The sequence below is a fragment of the Hakea prostrata genome, chromosome 5, assembly GCF_041222555.1.
Source record: "Hakea prostrata isolate BN-2017 chromosome 5, UWA_Hpros_2, whole genome shotgun sequence".
NCBI lineage: Eukaryota > Viridiplantae > Streptophyta > Magnoliopsida > Proteales > Proteaceae > Hakea > Hakea prostrata.
The window spans coordinates 52,065,992-52,081,929 of NC_142604.1; the positions used below are offsets into that span (position 1 = coordinate 52,065,992).

General features: G+C 40.2%; 1 protein-coding gene across 1 annotated transcript; it reads right to left on the minus strand.

Moving 5' to 3' along the window:
- Positions 1-1,178: 1,178 nt before the first annotated feature.
- LOC149016472 (uncharacterized) lies at positions 1,179-11,421 on the minus strand. Its single transcript, XM_089154598.1, has 5 exons — positions 11,110-11,421; positions 8,842-8,872; positions 2,234-2,526; positions 1,892-2,018; positions 1,179-1,780 (listed from the first exon to the last, which is right to left on the minus strand). Exons 3-5 carry the CDS (start codon positions 2,425-2,427, stop codon positions 1,697-1,699), a joined length of 405 nt encoding a protein of 134 aa, XP_089010724.1. The 5' UTR covers positions 2,428-2,526; positions 8,842-8,872; positions 11,110-11,421; the 3' UTR covers positions 1,179-1,696.
- Between the last annotated feature and the right edge of the window lie 4,517 nt (positions 11,422-15,938).

Genomic DNA, 15,938 nt, shown 5'->3' on the forward strand with positions numbered 1-15,938 from the left:
AAGATTGCTCGATTGGTAAGAATGACACCTCTTAGTGAAGAGATTATGGATTCAACTCTTGCTGATAGCATATGTAGTATCCCACAACAACAACAAAAACTCTAATTTTGAAACAGCCCACAGGCCCTATAAAATTCATATTGTAAATCGGGTAAAAAGTCCTAAATCTGAGACCTTACCAGAACCCTAGAATAGAATTTTAGGTCCGTTAAGCCGTAATCAGCTCTTAGTTACTGTTATTGAGCCAAACCAGAAATGTTGAGACTCAATTTGACTTGCTGACAGCTACTAGAGTATTTCCTTAAACCCTGTTTCTTAGCCCAGCTACAAGACAACATAGGCTATAATCTGGCATTACGACTGGGTTGAGAGGTCTAAACACCATTCAGATAGGCCTAGCATAATTTACATAGTATGTTTAGAGTGTGAGAAAAATGATTCTTAAGCTTTAAAACAGTGAAGGAGAGACTAGTCAGTTAAACCCTCATGGGAGGAAATGGACCTAATTTACTACCAGACATGAGAATTTTTACCCAATTTGTAATTCAAATTTGTTCCCCTTGCTAAGTCTAGCAAATTATCAGAACTTGTTTGCCTCTTTTTTCATTCAAATATTGGATTTTCGGCTAATTTGAGCGTTGGAGGTGTTACTCGACCAATCCAGTCGAGCACATTTTTTGCAGGTACATCTTACGGACGAGCAGGACTTTGCAGCAACAATTTTAATCTTCATTGGGCTGATCTTTTCTAAGAATATATGTGACCCCCTTTGGACTGATTAACTACAAGGATTCATAAGCTACTCTTATGGAAAATAAACCAGGAGATCCACCAGTTAGAATAACACCCTTTAAGGTTACACAAAGGAGCCAAATACTAAATTGTTGGGTTACAAATATTTCATCAAGCCTTGTAAGCAAAGATGAATCAAACAGCATCAAGCAGTGGAAGTAATATCAAGTCCCACCAAACAAGGGAAGCTGAGACCTAAACGCATTAATTCAATATACAGTACATAACAATATCAAAGAATGGTTCTTGTATTCCGAAACCTCTGATACTTGAATGACCAATAAACCAAACAATATATTGGTCTACATGTAAGGAGATAGGAAGCAGAGGTCCAATTGTTTTGACATTTACTTATTTTTAAAAACAAAGAATAAAAGATATAAAATAATAAAATAAAAAGGAAAAAGGAATGTTGCCTGGTAGTGGTAATAATGGTTAAACCTTCTACAGAAAGTACTCTGGTTACGCAAAAGATACATTGCAATGATCTAGCGTCTGTTTCTTTTTTTATTTATTTTATTTGTTTTAAATAATGGAAATGGGATATCACATAATATACCATCAACAACAGGATCAAACTGCAATGGTTATTGAGCAGTTACCATCCCCTCCAGAGTGTATACGATCCAGAGTATGAAGATAAAGATATAGAAGAATCCTTGCTTGACAAATAAAGTTCTCTATACTAATTTACAGTCCAAGTGTACAAAGATGAACTCACTCAAATGTGGTGTATTAAATACACAAATTATCTCATGAAAAAAGCTGGCACCTCCGGTACTCAGGAAAAAGTTTGCTGTAAAGAAGATAATATCTCACTCTTGACATATATTATTTATTGTGATTTTTTTGAACTTTTAACACATGGTTTTCTTCCATTGCAAAAGGAACCTTCAAAATGGAATTAGTTTTCGCTGGAGTTGCCTTCATTTAGCCGAGGAATTCTCTTATACTCAAAGCTGTTTATGTCAACTTTCTCTTGCAAGGCCTGTAAAAGATAAAAATATCAACTAAGCTTTATTGCTGCAGCATCAAATAAATACAGTGATAAGGCATGTGAACAAAAAGTACACAAGTCACACAACGTTAAAAAAGCTACCTTTAGCTCATCTTCAAGTGAAATTTTCTTGGGTTCATAAGCTTTCACAGGTCCAGTTCTTGACAATGCTTTTCTAGCTTCAATTATCTCCCACTCTTGATCGTCTTTCACCTTTTCCACATCTTTACTGAGTTACCAAACCAACTCAGTAGGAAATGTTAGAGATGCATTTGTCATTAAGATAATAACAAACCGGCAGAGTAAAAAATTCATCTAATCCATCTCATTATGGAATTTAGAACTTCATAGAAAGTAAGTTTTGTGGAAATTAACTCAGACAGAATGATGGTGAAATTCTCAAGAACTGGAGAAGCCTAGAAATTAAAACAGACAAAAACTAACCTGCCTTGCAAGAGCTGGGCAAGGCCACCTGCCCCAAGGATGGTGAGTGAAATCATAGGTAGCCCATATCTAAGAAATGGGTTCTTTCTTCCCCACCTTTTAAACTGTGAAGCTGAACCCCTGATCCTAGCAGTAACGCCACTGGCTGCCATCTTCATCCCATTAGAAGGTTCCGTTGCTGTTTCAAAGCTCATCACGGTTGCTGTCAGAGCTTCGTTAGGGTTTGTTCCTCTGTTTACCCGCAAGCACTATTGGTTGTTCAGGACATTGAAAGAGCTCTCTGTTTGGCATTTCTGTAATTCAAAACATATACCTGGTGAGCATTTTCAGTCTTGTTTGAATGGCAAAATGCCGAAATCTTTCCCGCACAAATTTCTGGGTGAGTAATTGTGTAGCAACAAATCCACAGATGCATCAACCATGATTTAATATATATAACCTGAACAAATGTTAAACCATAGTTTCGCAGAGATATACAAAGCTTAATTGATAGAGTAAGAGCTCAAAGTAAAATCCACAAACCCAAAATAGTGTGTTCACCACAGGAACTAAGAAAATGAATAATACCCATCTCACCAGCCAAAAATACTAAAAACGACTAAGGAATATGAAAGAAAAACAACGCAAGAGAGGCAGGAAATCAATAACATACATGCAGGCCAACACTGATGAAAGCCTCAGCCATCTAGACAAACCCAATCAACATCTCTGGAGAGGGGTATCCTCGTTTTATGAGTCAAAGATGGTGAATACTTCGAAGGAACCATGGCATCCTTTCAAGCCATCTGAAGAGAGCTTTTGCCAACTCTATCAACAATGGGACAAGACAGTGAAAGACACTCTCGCCCTCTACTTCAATCTTAGAGTCCTCCCAATAAGGAAAAACAGTACTCTTTTGTGCTAACTTACACCAGCAGTATTTGTTGCTACACAATCACTCACCCGCCGATTAGTACGGGAAAGATTACAGCATTTTTGCTACCCAAACAAGACTGAAAACGCTCAATAAGTTTATATGTTCTGAAATTACAAAAATACCCTTTTATAAGGAAAGCTCTTTTAAAGTCTGGAACAACCAATAGAGCTTGTAAGTAAATGGAGAAGCAAATCCTAACGAAACTCTAATGACAACTATGATGAGCTCCGAAACAGCAACGGAACCTTCAAATGGGATGAAGATAGCAGCTAGAGGCATTAGTGCTAGGATTAGGGATTCAACTTCACAGTTCAAAAGGAGGGGGAGAAAATAACCATATCTCAGATATGGGCTACCAATGATTTCACTCACCGTCCTTGGGACAGGCGGCCTCGCCCACCTACTGCAAGGCAGGTCAGTTTTTTCTGTTCTAATTTCTAGGTGTAACCAGTTCTTGAGAATCTCACACCATCTCCATCTATTGAGTTGATCTCCACAATACTAAACTTTCTTTGAGTTCCCGTAATTTCTTAATGAGATGGATCAGATAAAATTGTTTAATAGCAGTTTGTTGTTCTTTTAATGACGAATGCATCTCTAGCATTACCTTCTGACTTGATTTGGTAATTTTGGTTCAGTTAAAGATGCGGCATAGGTGAAAGATGATCAAGAGTGGGAGACCATTGAAGCTAGAAAAGCGTTGCCAAAAAACAGACCAGTAAGGTTATGAACCCAAGAAAAATTCACTTGAAGATGAGCTTAAGGTAAGAGTGCCAATTCATACCATGTATTGTTTACCAAAATCAAAACCGTGTTGCTTATGCTGCTGCCGCCCCAAATAAATATGATATGATATCAGTAAAGACATGGTTGTACCATTTAATAAGTGATATGGTAATGGTATGGGCAAAATGATACAAATGAACCATACCACACCATTACCATACCAAATATCAAAAACATTTTGTATTGAATAAATATGATATGGTAATGGTATGACATTCGTTCCATTTAGTATTTGGTACAATAAGGGTATGATGTGAATTTATTCGGTACCATACCGACACCGTACTAAATAACAAATTGACACCTTTAGTTTAAGCTAGCTTTAGACATTTTGACCTTACGTCCTTATGTACTTTTGTTCACATGTTTTATCACTATATTCTTTTGTTGCTACTGTGATAAGGCTTAGCTGATATTTCCGTCTTTTACAGGCTTCGCAAAAGAAAGTTGACACAAACAGTTTTAAGTATAAAAGAACTCCTCAGCCAAATGAAAGCAAGTCAAGCAAGAACTAATTCCATTTTGAAGGTTCATTCTTCAATGGAAGAAAACCATGTCTTAATAAAAGAATCACAACAATCTACTAGGAAAAATCACAATAAAGAATAAAGAATCTAAATCAAAGTGAGATATTATCTTCTTTCCAGAATACCTTCTCCTTGAGTACTGGAGGCGCTAACTCTCCTCATTAGATAATTTGCTATTTCATGCGTCACACTTGAGTTGGGTTCACGGTAGATTTGGTAGTCTAAAAGTTAACACTAGGTAAGTGTAGGCTGTAAAGACAAATTATAAAGAACTTCATCATTTGACTTGAGAATTCATGTCAAGAACTGACTCTATATTGTCTGGATCCTCTACTCCAGCGAGGACAGGAACTACTCAACAAACACACTACATCCTTGCAATTTATATGACTAAACATATTGTTTTTTCAAATTTTTTTTTTTTCCTATTCCTAAATGCTAAAACTGTTGGACCCGTCTCCTAATTCTCTCAATGGTGTGCCTATTCGGAACTTTTGCATGAACCTCTCCCATCTCCATCCTCCGGGGAACCAACAAGAATGTTGGGGCTTGATTATGCACCTCTTAGATTGGCTTTTTCTAGCATTTCCTTGGCATGTAGAGTGTACACTCGTAGTTTATGGAGACTAGGGTTTAAAACTTCTTCGCCTGTCTCTCTTATCCCACCGCTTCATGGGAAGCTAGGCTCAGGTTGATGTGAATTTTTTTGTAGTCTGTTAAGGTTTTGGTGGCATAATGAGCTGTTTAAACCTATTCTTTTGTGATTGCTATTGTCATAGATAGAAAATCAAAATATAATCCTCTGAATCGATAATCAAATGAGAAGCTTTAACCTAACGATGGCGTTGCTTGTTGATCTGATGCAGAGGAATAGCAAATGGTAGGTTCCTTAATTGGTGATTTTATTGTTAATCATCCTGATGAAAATCAGATCTAGGGCTAGGGGGTTTTGGCAAATTTCCCAAGATTTTAGGGCCGCCCAGGAATTCCAGCAAGAGGGATGGGTGTTTCAGGGGTCTGAGGATCTTCTAGAGCTTCAGATAACCCAGCAGCAACTGAGTATCAGATCTAAATTTTAATGTAATTTAAATTCCACTATTCCAGATCTGAAAATTTGAACTAACAGTCAAATTAGGGTTATGGCAGGTTTCAGTTAGGGAAGGAGAGGGCTTTGCAGCTCTGCACTTCAGAACTAGGTTTCAGTAATTTAGAGGTTTAAGAACGGTCTGAATGAACTAAACTAGGGTTTTCAGAGGTTTTAAAATTCTGAGAACTTCAGATGAAGAAGATGAAGTGCAGAAATTTCAGAAAGTGAGAAAACAGGACCTAACCAGAGATTAACTGTAGGATTAATATCACAAACGTGGGGTGATCTAAGGGAAGAGGAAAGGAGACTAGAGGGGATGGGAATTAAGGTATTAACTGGGTATGGGGGGTTGCTGCCATCACAGGAAGAAGGGAAAGGGGAAGGAGCTATGATTGCTTGGGGGAGGGGTAGGGGCAGGCAGAAATTAAAGGGAGGGGAAGGGGGAGGGAGTATTGGTGATGAGGTTGGGCCGGGATTCTAGGTCTGGGCAAGACGGGGGGAGGGAATGTACTTACTTGGAGGGACGCTGGAGTTAGGTTGCTTCTGAAGCTTGAAGAAGAAAGAACTTCTAAAATTGCAGTAAACACTGGCACAATTCCATTCCTCCACCTTGGGAAACCCACGACTTCTCTCAAGTCTTTCTTCATCTCAAATTTTATTCGTCCAAAACAGAAAATTACATAGACTCATTTAACTAGTTATAACAAAAGACTTTTATTAGGGGTGGAAATCCTTATTTGACAAGGATCCCACCTCTTGACCAAAACACTCAAAATGGAATCTAATTACTTAAAGACCACAACCCTAGATCTAGAATCTACTACACCAAATGTTTAAAACTTTAACTTAAAAAGCACATGCTAATTAAGATAACTTAGGGCTTAAGCAAACAACTTCCTATCGAAATAAAACTCTTAAATAACTCACAAACTAGGACTCTAACTAACCAAAGAAAGTAGAAAAGGACTCCATAAAACTAGCTGGGGACTTATTCCAGCGAAATAGGACTCGGACCAGGGGGTGGATAATGATCAAAATACCCCTGTATTGGTTCGGCCCCCCAGGTTTGCCACAAACTGCTAGTGGGCCTGGGCCCAGGCCCTCTTTCAACCCTTCTTGGGCTTTCTCTGGCTGGTTACATCACATCCACATTTTTCTGTTGTTGAATTCTCTCACCATGTGCCTCATCTCCCTCCTGTTTTGATGAATTCCTTCAACTGATCAAGTATCTTTAGCTCCTTTTTCTTCTTCATGTCTTTTCATCCCTTTTCTTCTTTTCTCTATTTTTGAGTATGAAGTTTCCTCTTCTAATTGAATTGAATCTGGTGATAGATAGTGTTTTTCGTAATTGACGGAGAAAGAGGGGGTGGAGGGTCGAGTTATGTACTTAAAAGTTTATGGCTTTGCATGTGAGATAGCTTTGTTTTGCATGGGGATAAGTGGGTCCATGACTGTGTATTGAGGTGCTAAATTGATTCAGGGCCCAGCCAGAGGTTCATGAGGGTGGTCGCTGTTACCAGACCACCGTAAGTTTCTCAACTTGATTTTCATATTAGACAAACAGCTGAAGATGAATGACACTTCATCAGAAGTAGGAGGAATTCACAGGCCTCACAGCCTTTATGTTAAAAAGAAAAGCCATAATATAACAATGACCAATGTATTGCCAGTTATACAAAGGACACGTGGCATATCACACATGTCTGTATAACTTCTCTCCTTTGTGGGGGGACAGGTTCCTGAGTCATTTTTCAATAGATGCTTGATTGAAGCCCAACCATGCAAAAATAAATCTCCAAGCTCTAGATTGGGTTAAACATCCAAGCTTCTGCTTTGTTCAAAGTACATATATTTGCTAGGTTAAAGCAGGAGTAATCATGTTATTTTGTTACATTAAAATGCTTATTGAGCTGGATTCATGCTTACATTCTTCTTTCCACTGGTAACTAGCAAAACGAATCTATGCATCATTGTCATCACATGATAACTTGGATGATCACTCAGACAGGATTAATTGGACGGGAAGAATGTATAAGAGGACCATCTGCCATTCAGGGACAAAACCACTGTACAATGGAACAATTTACAGAAGGATCATATCACTCTCTTAATAGCAGCATGCCAATTGCCACATCATGCTTAGCCAGACTTGGATGAATTTGAACTTGAAGGAAGAAGAAACACTCTGCTTTTTCTGAATCATTATCCCCACAGACTTGAGTGCACAGGTCTAATGGGTTATCATCACTCAGGTAGGACTTGAAAGTAAGGGCCTCCAATTTTTTACTAAACTACAAACACGGATACTAAGCAAACCTTTTCCTTGGCTCAGAAGTGAGTCCAATTCGGCTAGGATTCACCACAAGTGAGATTATCACTAATATCATATGTAAATTATGACATTTGGTGTAATAACAGTATTAGGATACTGTAGTGCTTCTAGTGAGTTCACAGATTTTAACTATTACTTAGTGATTTCAGACTTGTTTGCATGGCAAAATGCTGAAATCTTTCCTGCAGGAATCACGGGGTGACTGATTGTGTAGCAACAAATCCTACTGGTGTAAGTTAGCCTCAGGGGAATATAAAGCCATAATTGCAAGAATTGGTGAAGAGGAGAGATGGGACATTGACCTATGGGTTAATAACTCTTTTTAGTATTTATCCATTAAAAGAGTTGATTAGCTAATCCAACTAAGTACTAACAGGTACAAATCCTTGAGAATTATCAATCAGTAGCCGCTGATTTATTTGGGGCACGCACCAATTTCTAATACACTTTACACTGTAAAAGCTAAAGTATCTTGGAAGTGGTGCTAGGTGATACAAATTATGAAGCATAAGCTTCTCCTTCAGCAAACTGAACTAAACCAGAAGCAATGAAAATTTCTGAATTATTCAAACCCCCCCCCAACCAAAAAAAAAAAAAAAAAAAACCCACACAAAAAAAAAGAACATTGAATTCTCCCCCATTGATAAAGGGCCATCAAATCAAAGGGGTGTTGATACATTTAACCGATATAGTTGTATAGCCTCGTACATAACATCCAATTAGAAGTTTAAAGGGAGAAAAAAGCACACTAACAGAACAATGAGAAATGAAGGGTACCAAATTAATAACAATCACAATTGAATGGCAAAACACAAATTTGATGAAACTAAACATCACATATCCACCATCCAAACAAACAAAATCCATGTCTACAATTCGACAAACATCAATAGAGGTGACAGAATATCTAACAAACAAATCAATAAACCTAAAAATATAAGAGTTCAAAACTAAAATTACCTCATCTTTGCTGCTTCCTTCTGGCAGAACCCTGTTCCCAAAATAAATAAATAAAGGATTAGTCACACCAGTAGATCCAATTTGACATGTATATATAAACATAAATACATATACGTAAAAATAAAAAAGCACAAAAAACTTAAAAATCTTTAGCTGTAATCCAAGCGCAGACCATAGAAGAAGAAAAAAATTCGTTCAAAAACTTAATTCAGGTGAAAAGATTTTGAGCTTCTAAATCAAGAAGAACAATCATTACAAAACCTGGTATCAGAAATAGGTATTAATGTCAAACCTTTCAAATATATTTTATTTCTCTGCCGAACGTAAAGAGAGAGAGAGAGAGAGAGAGAGAGCACAAATAGATCAGATAAGAAAGACAGAGTTCTTCACCCTAGAGTTTATAAATCCGAATACGTGGTACGGGGATAAAAATACTCCGCTGGGTACATTTCTTGGCTGTTCATAGCAGTGCAGCAAAAGAGAATGACATCTAGAAGATTCAAGTTTTGCAGCTGAGATTAAAACCCTCTTCTAACTGTAAAAACCCTAGGTTGAAATGGATCAACTCTACCCTCTCATGGAAAACCCAATTCAACCTTAAACATAGCTAGGGTTCTCAGTTAACATTTTACAAGGATTATATTTTCCAGGGTAAAAGTTTACTAGTACTAAGACAACAAAAAAACAAAAGGTAAGATAGAGATTGAGGGAGGTCATGATTGGAAATCTACTGGTGGACAGAGAAGTAGAACCTGATTTTATCTATTACAATTTACAAGTCACATTCAAAATTGACTTCAGAAAACAAATTTTCAACCAAAAAGCTTCTGGAATGCAACAAATAAAATCACTAGGATATGATTATATTTGGAGAAAAACTATATGAACTCTGTGAGAGAAGTACTTTATTCGCCATGACGTTCAAAGAAAACCAGAAAAAGAAAAAAGAACAAGACTGAACCAACCAAGTATTTTGGAGAATGTTCGGAAGGTTAAAAGAATCCACAAAATTTTTCTGAAACTGAGACAAATAGAAGCAGAATGCTCTCAACTCTGATAGTCCTAGGCAACTTGAATGTCGATATCCTTTGTGAGAAAAGTCCAATTAAAACCATCCAAAGTAGCTCGAAGAATCCCAACACAGTAGAGGCCTCCAGCCCCATCAGGAGTAGGAAAGAACAAAAAGTGAACAAACCCTAAAAATTTGCAAGCTGATTCTGGGACGATTGAATTGACTTGAACTCTGAAAAGAAGCAAACATTAGGCCTGTAGTTCTTGATATTAACTTTAATTTCCTTCCTTGTAAGTTGACGCCCATTCCATGCCAACTGAAACTTAAGAGTTTCGTGGTGCAGAGGATGGTTGAAACCAGCCAACCATCAAAACCTCAGGAAAGAAAATCTCAGCTTCACCCATACTAGTCTTCTTCCAAACATTAACTGGAACAAGGCCATCATTTTCTTCTTCTTCAGGTTCATCTTCAAGTTCATCGACCAAAAGAAACTCATCTACTTTCACAATGTTGGGCTTCCTAATTCTCTTAAAAATGTTTTGCAATTCAAAGAGATTGACAGTGATGCCATTTGGGACCCAACCCAGAAAGGAGAACCTAAGGTTGAGCTTAACCGATTCAAACTTATTAGCCGAGAGACTGACTGTCTCAAGAGGTCTCACCGGAAGCTCAAGCTTGGTGGACAGAGCCAGGATAAAACATTCATGTACAGAGGGGGAAGGGGGTCAAAAGACAAGGAGAAAAAGGAAGGATTCATGGTGTCAAAGGTGACAGTTATAGAGCATCTGACAAGGGTTGTTACAACTAATACTGAGATCAGAGGACTTTTCCAGGGTATTACAAGGAGCTGTGAATCCCAAACGTGAACCCAGGGGAGATAAAAGGATGAAAAAAGAAGAAACCCGAAGAGCGAAAACTGGAAGAAAAGTTAACATGCATAGCCACCTCCCCAGAAGACCAAAGGGGAGACCTCAGAAAAAACAGACCAACACAGCCTCAAAAGACAAGAATCAGGAAAATGATAAGAGCATAAGCATTCGAAAGGCTAGAAGGGCTAGGTTAGACAAATTAAATACTTAATTCACCAAAACAACATAAGATAAAACCCATCAAAGCATGTAGGAGCTCAAGATAAGAAGAAGATGATGAATCAAAACGGGAAAACCAAAAGCACATCACAAAACGCATGCATGTAGAAGCACATATTCTCAAAGCAGAAGGAAATCTGGAATGATTAGTAAAAAGGATAGGCTTACCCGGCAATAGAGATAAAAACCTTAAAACCTGAGGGTCAACGACCTAGATCCTGAAGAAAACGGAAGTGCACCGCCTTGATCTGAGAGGATATCAACAGAGGGAAAAAGATCCTACACCGAAGGAGGAAAAACCCAAACCGCTCACTGCCAGATGAAATTCCAGAAACGAACTGCTCGGACAAGGTTGGGAGAATCAAAAAGAGGAGTAGAAGGTGATCGCTGAAGCAAGGGGACGAAGAAATGGTGCGGGCGATGAGCAACGGAATTCTCCCTCTTGCTCTCTCTCCGTTTCGTTTCACATTGTCTGCCAAAAAAAATGGGGGGGGGGGGCGGGAAATTTCAGGAGACCCCAAAATAATTGACAAAAGAACATATTCACCCCCAAAAGGCCAAAACCATGCCATATTCGCACTTGGCAGTTACTCTTTTTCCCTTTTTTTAATATTTTGGTAAATCCCTTCTTTTCGGTGTCAACAATGCAAATATACTATTTTTGATGGATCATTCTACATATTATTTTATAATACAAAATAATAAATGGAAGAAGAAAAAAGAACTCATAGTGGAAGAAAGAAAATTTTATTTGTAAGAGACAACATTGTAAAGTCATGGTGGTGCGCGTCTATATTAATTATATAAAAAGCGCCTTGAGGATGTAGTTGTGATGCAAGCAAGTTGGCCTGGATGAACCTCTTTCAAAAAAAAAAAAATTCTAAAGTCAAAAGAGATTAAGAAAAACATAGGAATTATTAAATTATTTAACTATGGCTTAACAAACTATATTAACTGAGTGTATTATTTTGCAAATCTAAGAGACATTTGAAGTGTTTCCACCAATTTGATATATTTTTTGTTTTTGTATTTTTTGCCAATTATCTTGGAGTGTCTCTAAATTTTGTTCTCTTTTAAGAACATTCAAAGTAGAAGATCTTTGGGTATTGATGCGTCCAAAATCTGCTCAGCCCTTGGATCTCCACGTAATGTCCTGCAAAACGAAAGGGTCAGATGTGGCCCGACCGCTGGGGTCGGGAGTCCACCTCCGAAGGCTAAGTCAGTTGATGAACTTAATCACAAACGGCTCTGCTAGAAGCACAGAGCTAATGAATGAAGAAACGGGAAAGGTGATCTAGATAGCAGGACGCTGATAGTTTAGGTCTATCAGTATGTATCTGAACCTGAGTCTCAGATATTATTTTTCTTGATCGATTGATCCGTCCCTCACCTTGCATGGTAGTGAGGTTTATATAGAGTGTACCTTCGAATCTCCTTCGTTGGATGCACTAGAGCCTTCTTCGGGTAGTCGTTGGATCTCATTAGTAAGATCCGTTGAGCGATAGACTTCTACTAGTTTGGGCTAGTAGAGGACTCCTGAGATAACCGTTAGGTTATGCGATAGTTATCCCTTTGATGATGATTATCCGCAGCCGTCAGTTTGAGTCTGCTGTCATCAGGGTGATTACCCTAATCCATAAGTAAGATTAGGGCACGCTTGCGACGCGAATAATCTTTCTTCTTCAGCAAGCCATCTTACGGATCCGGTTCGCTCGGGAGCGATTCGGTTTTCTCCGTCTCGACCGGGGTCGGGGGTCGGACCAGGTATGAACCCGGTCTGATCATAAACTCTCCATATCACGAGCCCCCCAGACCAAGCGTTCGGTCGATCCCGAGGGCTTGGTTTTTAACTGGGTTCGTCGTCAGGTGATGATCTCTGCGTGCTTCATTAAATGTCATATCACATTTAATGCGGTGGTCACTTTTCCTCGAGCGTTGTGAGTGTAAGGCCACATGTCTTTGTTGCAGTTGATCTATCGTGGCTCACGTCATCCAAGCGACAGTTTCCAAACGCCTATTTCGGATTCGTGAGTTCAAACTTTCGAAACGTCTTTGAATCTTGATCGTCAATTTTGAATCAATCTCGATCGTTCAGATTCCCGAACACTCGTGCGGGAGTTTTAAAAGCGGTTCGTTGTCTTCGTAGGTTTCATTCTTCCTGTCTGGAATTTGAACCTTTGTTGTCTGCTTCGCGCCTTCCTGCTCTCAAGCTTCCGTCTCCTTGAATCGGTAAGTTTCTTGGTCTTTTCTTTTTGTAGTTCTTGAAACAAGTAATGGCGGACGATAGGGCTTCTTTAGTACCCCATGTTGGTGATAGCAGTGATGCTTTTGCTTCTCCTACTCCCGAACAGTCGGATAGTGATAACAAAACCCTAACCGTCCTCTGGCAGGAGTTCGCTGAAGTTTCTCAAAAAGGTTTTGAAAGAAAAACCGAAACTTCTCCTGTCCTTGTCGAGTCTGGATCTTCCAAGATCGTTGATTCCTCTAGGCAACCTCAGACCTCCGGGTCCAATGGTGGGCCTGGCTCTGTTCCCTCCATTTATAATGGAGAAACTCTTCTTTCCGCTGTCCAAGATTTTGACCTTCCTTCCTCATATCGGGTTAGGGCTCCCCACCCTGATGAGAGGGTTGATTCATCCCTTCCGGGTGAATTTTCTCTGTATATAGATACACTTTGGAAAGCGGGGTTCGCTTTCCCTTTTTTAATCCTTTATTTTCCATGATTTTGAATCAACTGGAACATTTGTCCCGGAATGCTCCTCCCCAATAGGCGGGCGTCTCATCGTCGGCTTCTTGGGCTTGTGTTTTGAGCTTGGCATCACGCCATCTCTTTCTCTTTTTGTACATTTTCATGTTCTTTCTATCTCCCATCCTCCCGGATGGGTCTTTCTTTCCAAACGCAATAGGGCTGAACTTGATTGGAGGGGCAGCATCCTTGCCAAAGGAACTTGCCCTTCTAACCACAAAAGATGGCGCGAACGATATTTTTTCTGTCGAGCGCCTCCATCAGATCTTAACTTCCCGACCACCTGGAGGAGGTTTACTTCTTCGTCCGAAAGTAACCGGGGCCTTCCCTTATCCAAAGAAGGCGAGGCGGCCATCGGGAAGATCAAATCCATTCCGTGGTATCAAGAGATACATGGATATGAAATGGAGTATAACTCCATCCTTCGATCTTGGGGCTTGGCTCATTGTGAGCTTCTAACCATCATCCTTTGATTTGGTGAAGTGATATGTCTTGAATTCTGATTCTTGTCCTTCTTCTTTGCGGTGCCTCCCCGAGACGAGACCACGAAAGCTGCGGGTGAAGGCCGCTAGAGCCGTTGTGACAGCCGAGCAACGATCGCCCGGGGTCTTGATTTGTAGATCAAGAGGCTTCTCTTCCCTCTCCCGACCCCTCTTACGGGGGTATCGGGAATATCGGGCTGCGGCTGATGCTTCGGGTAAAGGGAAGAAACCAATGGTGGAGAGGGCCACCGTCTCCTCCTCCGTCCGAACCAAGAGGAGGCATGACACAATTGATGCTCCCTCCAACAAAAAATCCAAAGCTTCGACGGATGGTGAGGAAGTCTTCCTCCCCCGGTGGACCACGAAGATGACCGACGGGGTCACTCGGGATCTGAGAAAGCTGCGAGTGGAGCTCTCTCGGTCTTGCTCCTTCGATCGCCGGGAGTTTGAAGCCCTGGATGACACCTCCCTTGTGAGTCAATCTACAAGGTAACGGTCTTCTTGCTTATTTATGTTTTCATAATTTCTTATGACTTCTTCGATGTCTTCCATCTTCCCGGGGAATCTTGTGTTGAGTTTTTATCAACACATGGAAGCATTGAGCCGTGTTGGTCGCACCAGCTCCTTGCTGCAAACTTGTGAAGAGAAATTGGCCAAGGCCAATTCCGAAATAGACCAGTGTTGCAGCTCTTGTGGAGCTGCAGAAAAAGCATGAGGAAGAAGTGACCTCCCTCAAGGAAGCCCTTGAAGCTTCAAGAATTCGTGTCTCTGCTGCCGAGCGCGAGGCCAGGAAGCAAAAGGCAGCTGCCACGTTGTTTGGTGACAGCCTTGAAATTAAGAGTAGGGATCTCGAAGAACATCTGAAGTTGGCAATCCCTAGCAAGCCTTGAGCATATAAAGCCAAACCTTCGGAAGGAGTGCATCCGGAAATACCCGGACAGCGTACCTTTCTCCGAATTGCTAGGTTTCTACAACATTCGGGCTTATCGCATGGGGGCGAGAACGACGTTTGGGAGCGGATCCTTGGAACGATCCACGACTTCGACTCTTGCTCCTTTTCGTGAGGTATGCCACCCGGAGGTCTTCGGGAAAGTTGGTATGGATCTCCCAGGCCCGGGCCCCGGGGAGTAGATGATCCTTTTCCAGCTGACCCTCAATATGAGGCATATCTAGATGACGAGCCGGCACTTCCGGAGGAGAAATCACAAGCCGAGTCTCAAGTTGTTGCTTGTAGAGGATTCAGCCGATGACATTCTTGAGGAAGGCTCTTCTCGGGATCTGAGAAAAGTCATCCCGACCCGGGGTCCCTCGGGCAACAATGAAGAAAAGGCTTAGGGTGTTGTTCCTTTGTAAAGATGTACCCTCATTTTAATGAATAGACATTTCTTTATTCATGTTGACCTCAAAATTTCCCCATCTCTTGCCGAAGTATTGCCTTGAATATCAAAGTATTAATGATAAAACTTATCACTTAACTCTTCATTCCTCGCCAATAATGATCTTGTAGAAATATTGTGAAGATGCGTTTCGGGAAGATGCGTTAATCTTCCCCACTTCTTCATTTATTGCAAAGTCCGCACGTTTCCCTTCCTGCGAAGTTCAAACGTTTTCTGCTTTTGTGTACCATTCACTTGTTTCCAATGAATCGGAAATACCTCCATTATTTTAATGGCGGTGCGACGATTGGAGGTTTCTCGCATCGTGCTCGCTTCCACATGTTTCCATGTGGCTCCCCGCCGTTGATCTTGCTTTTTGCGGATTTCGAAGCG

Coding starts and splice junctions, on each gene's coding strand:
- LOC149016472 (XM_089154598.1), bottom strand. CDS start 2,427: ATGAGCTTTGAAACAGCAACGGAACCTTCTAATGGGATGAAGATGGCA. Junction 2,019..2,233: donor GCCCAGCTCTTGCAAGGCAG/GTTAGTTTTTGT, acceptor TTGGTAACTCAG/TAAAGATGTGGAAAAGGTGA. Junction 1,781..1,891: donor CACTTGAAGATGAGCTAAAG/GTAGCTTTTTTA, acceptor TATCTTTTACAG/GCCTTGCAAGAGAAAGTTGA.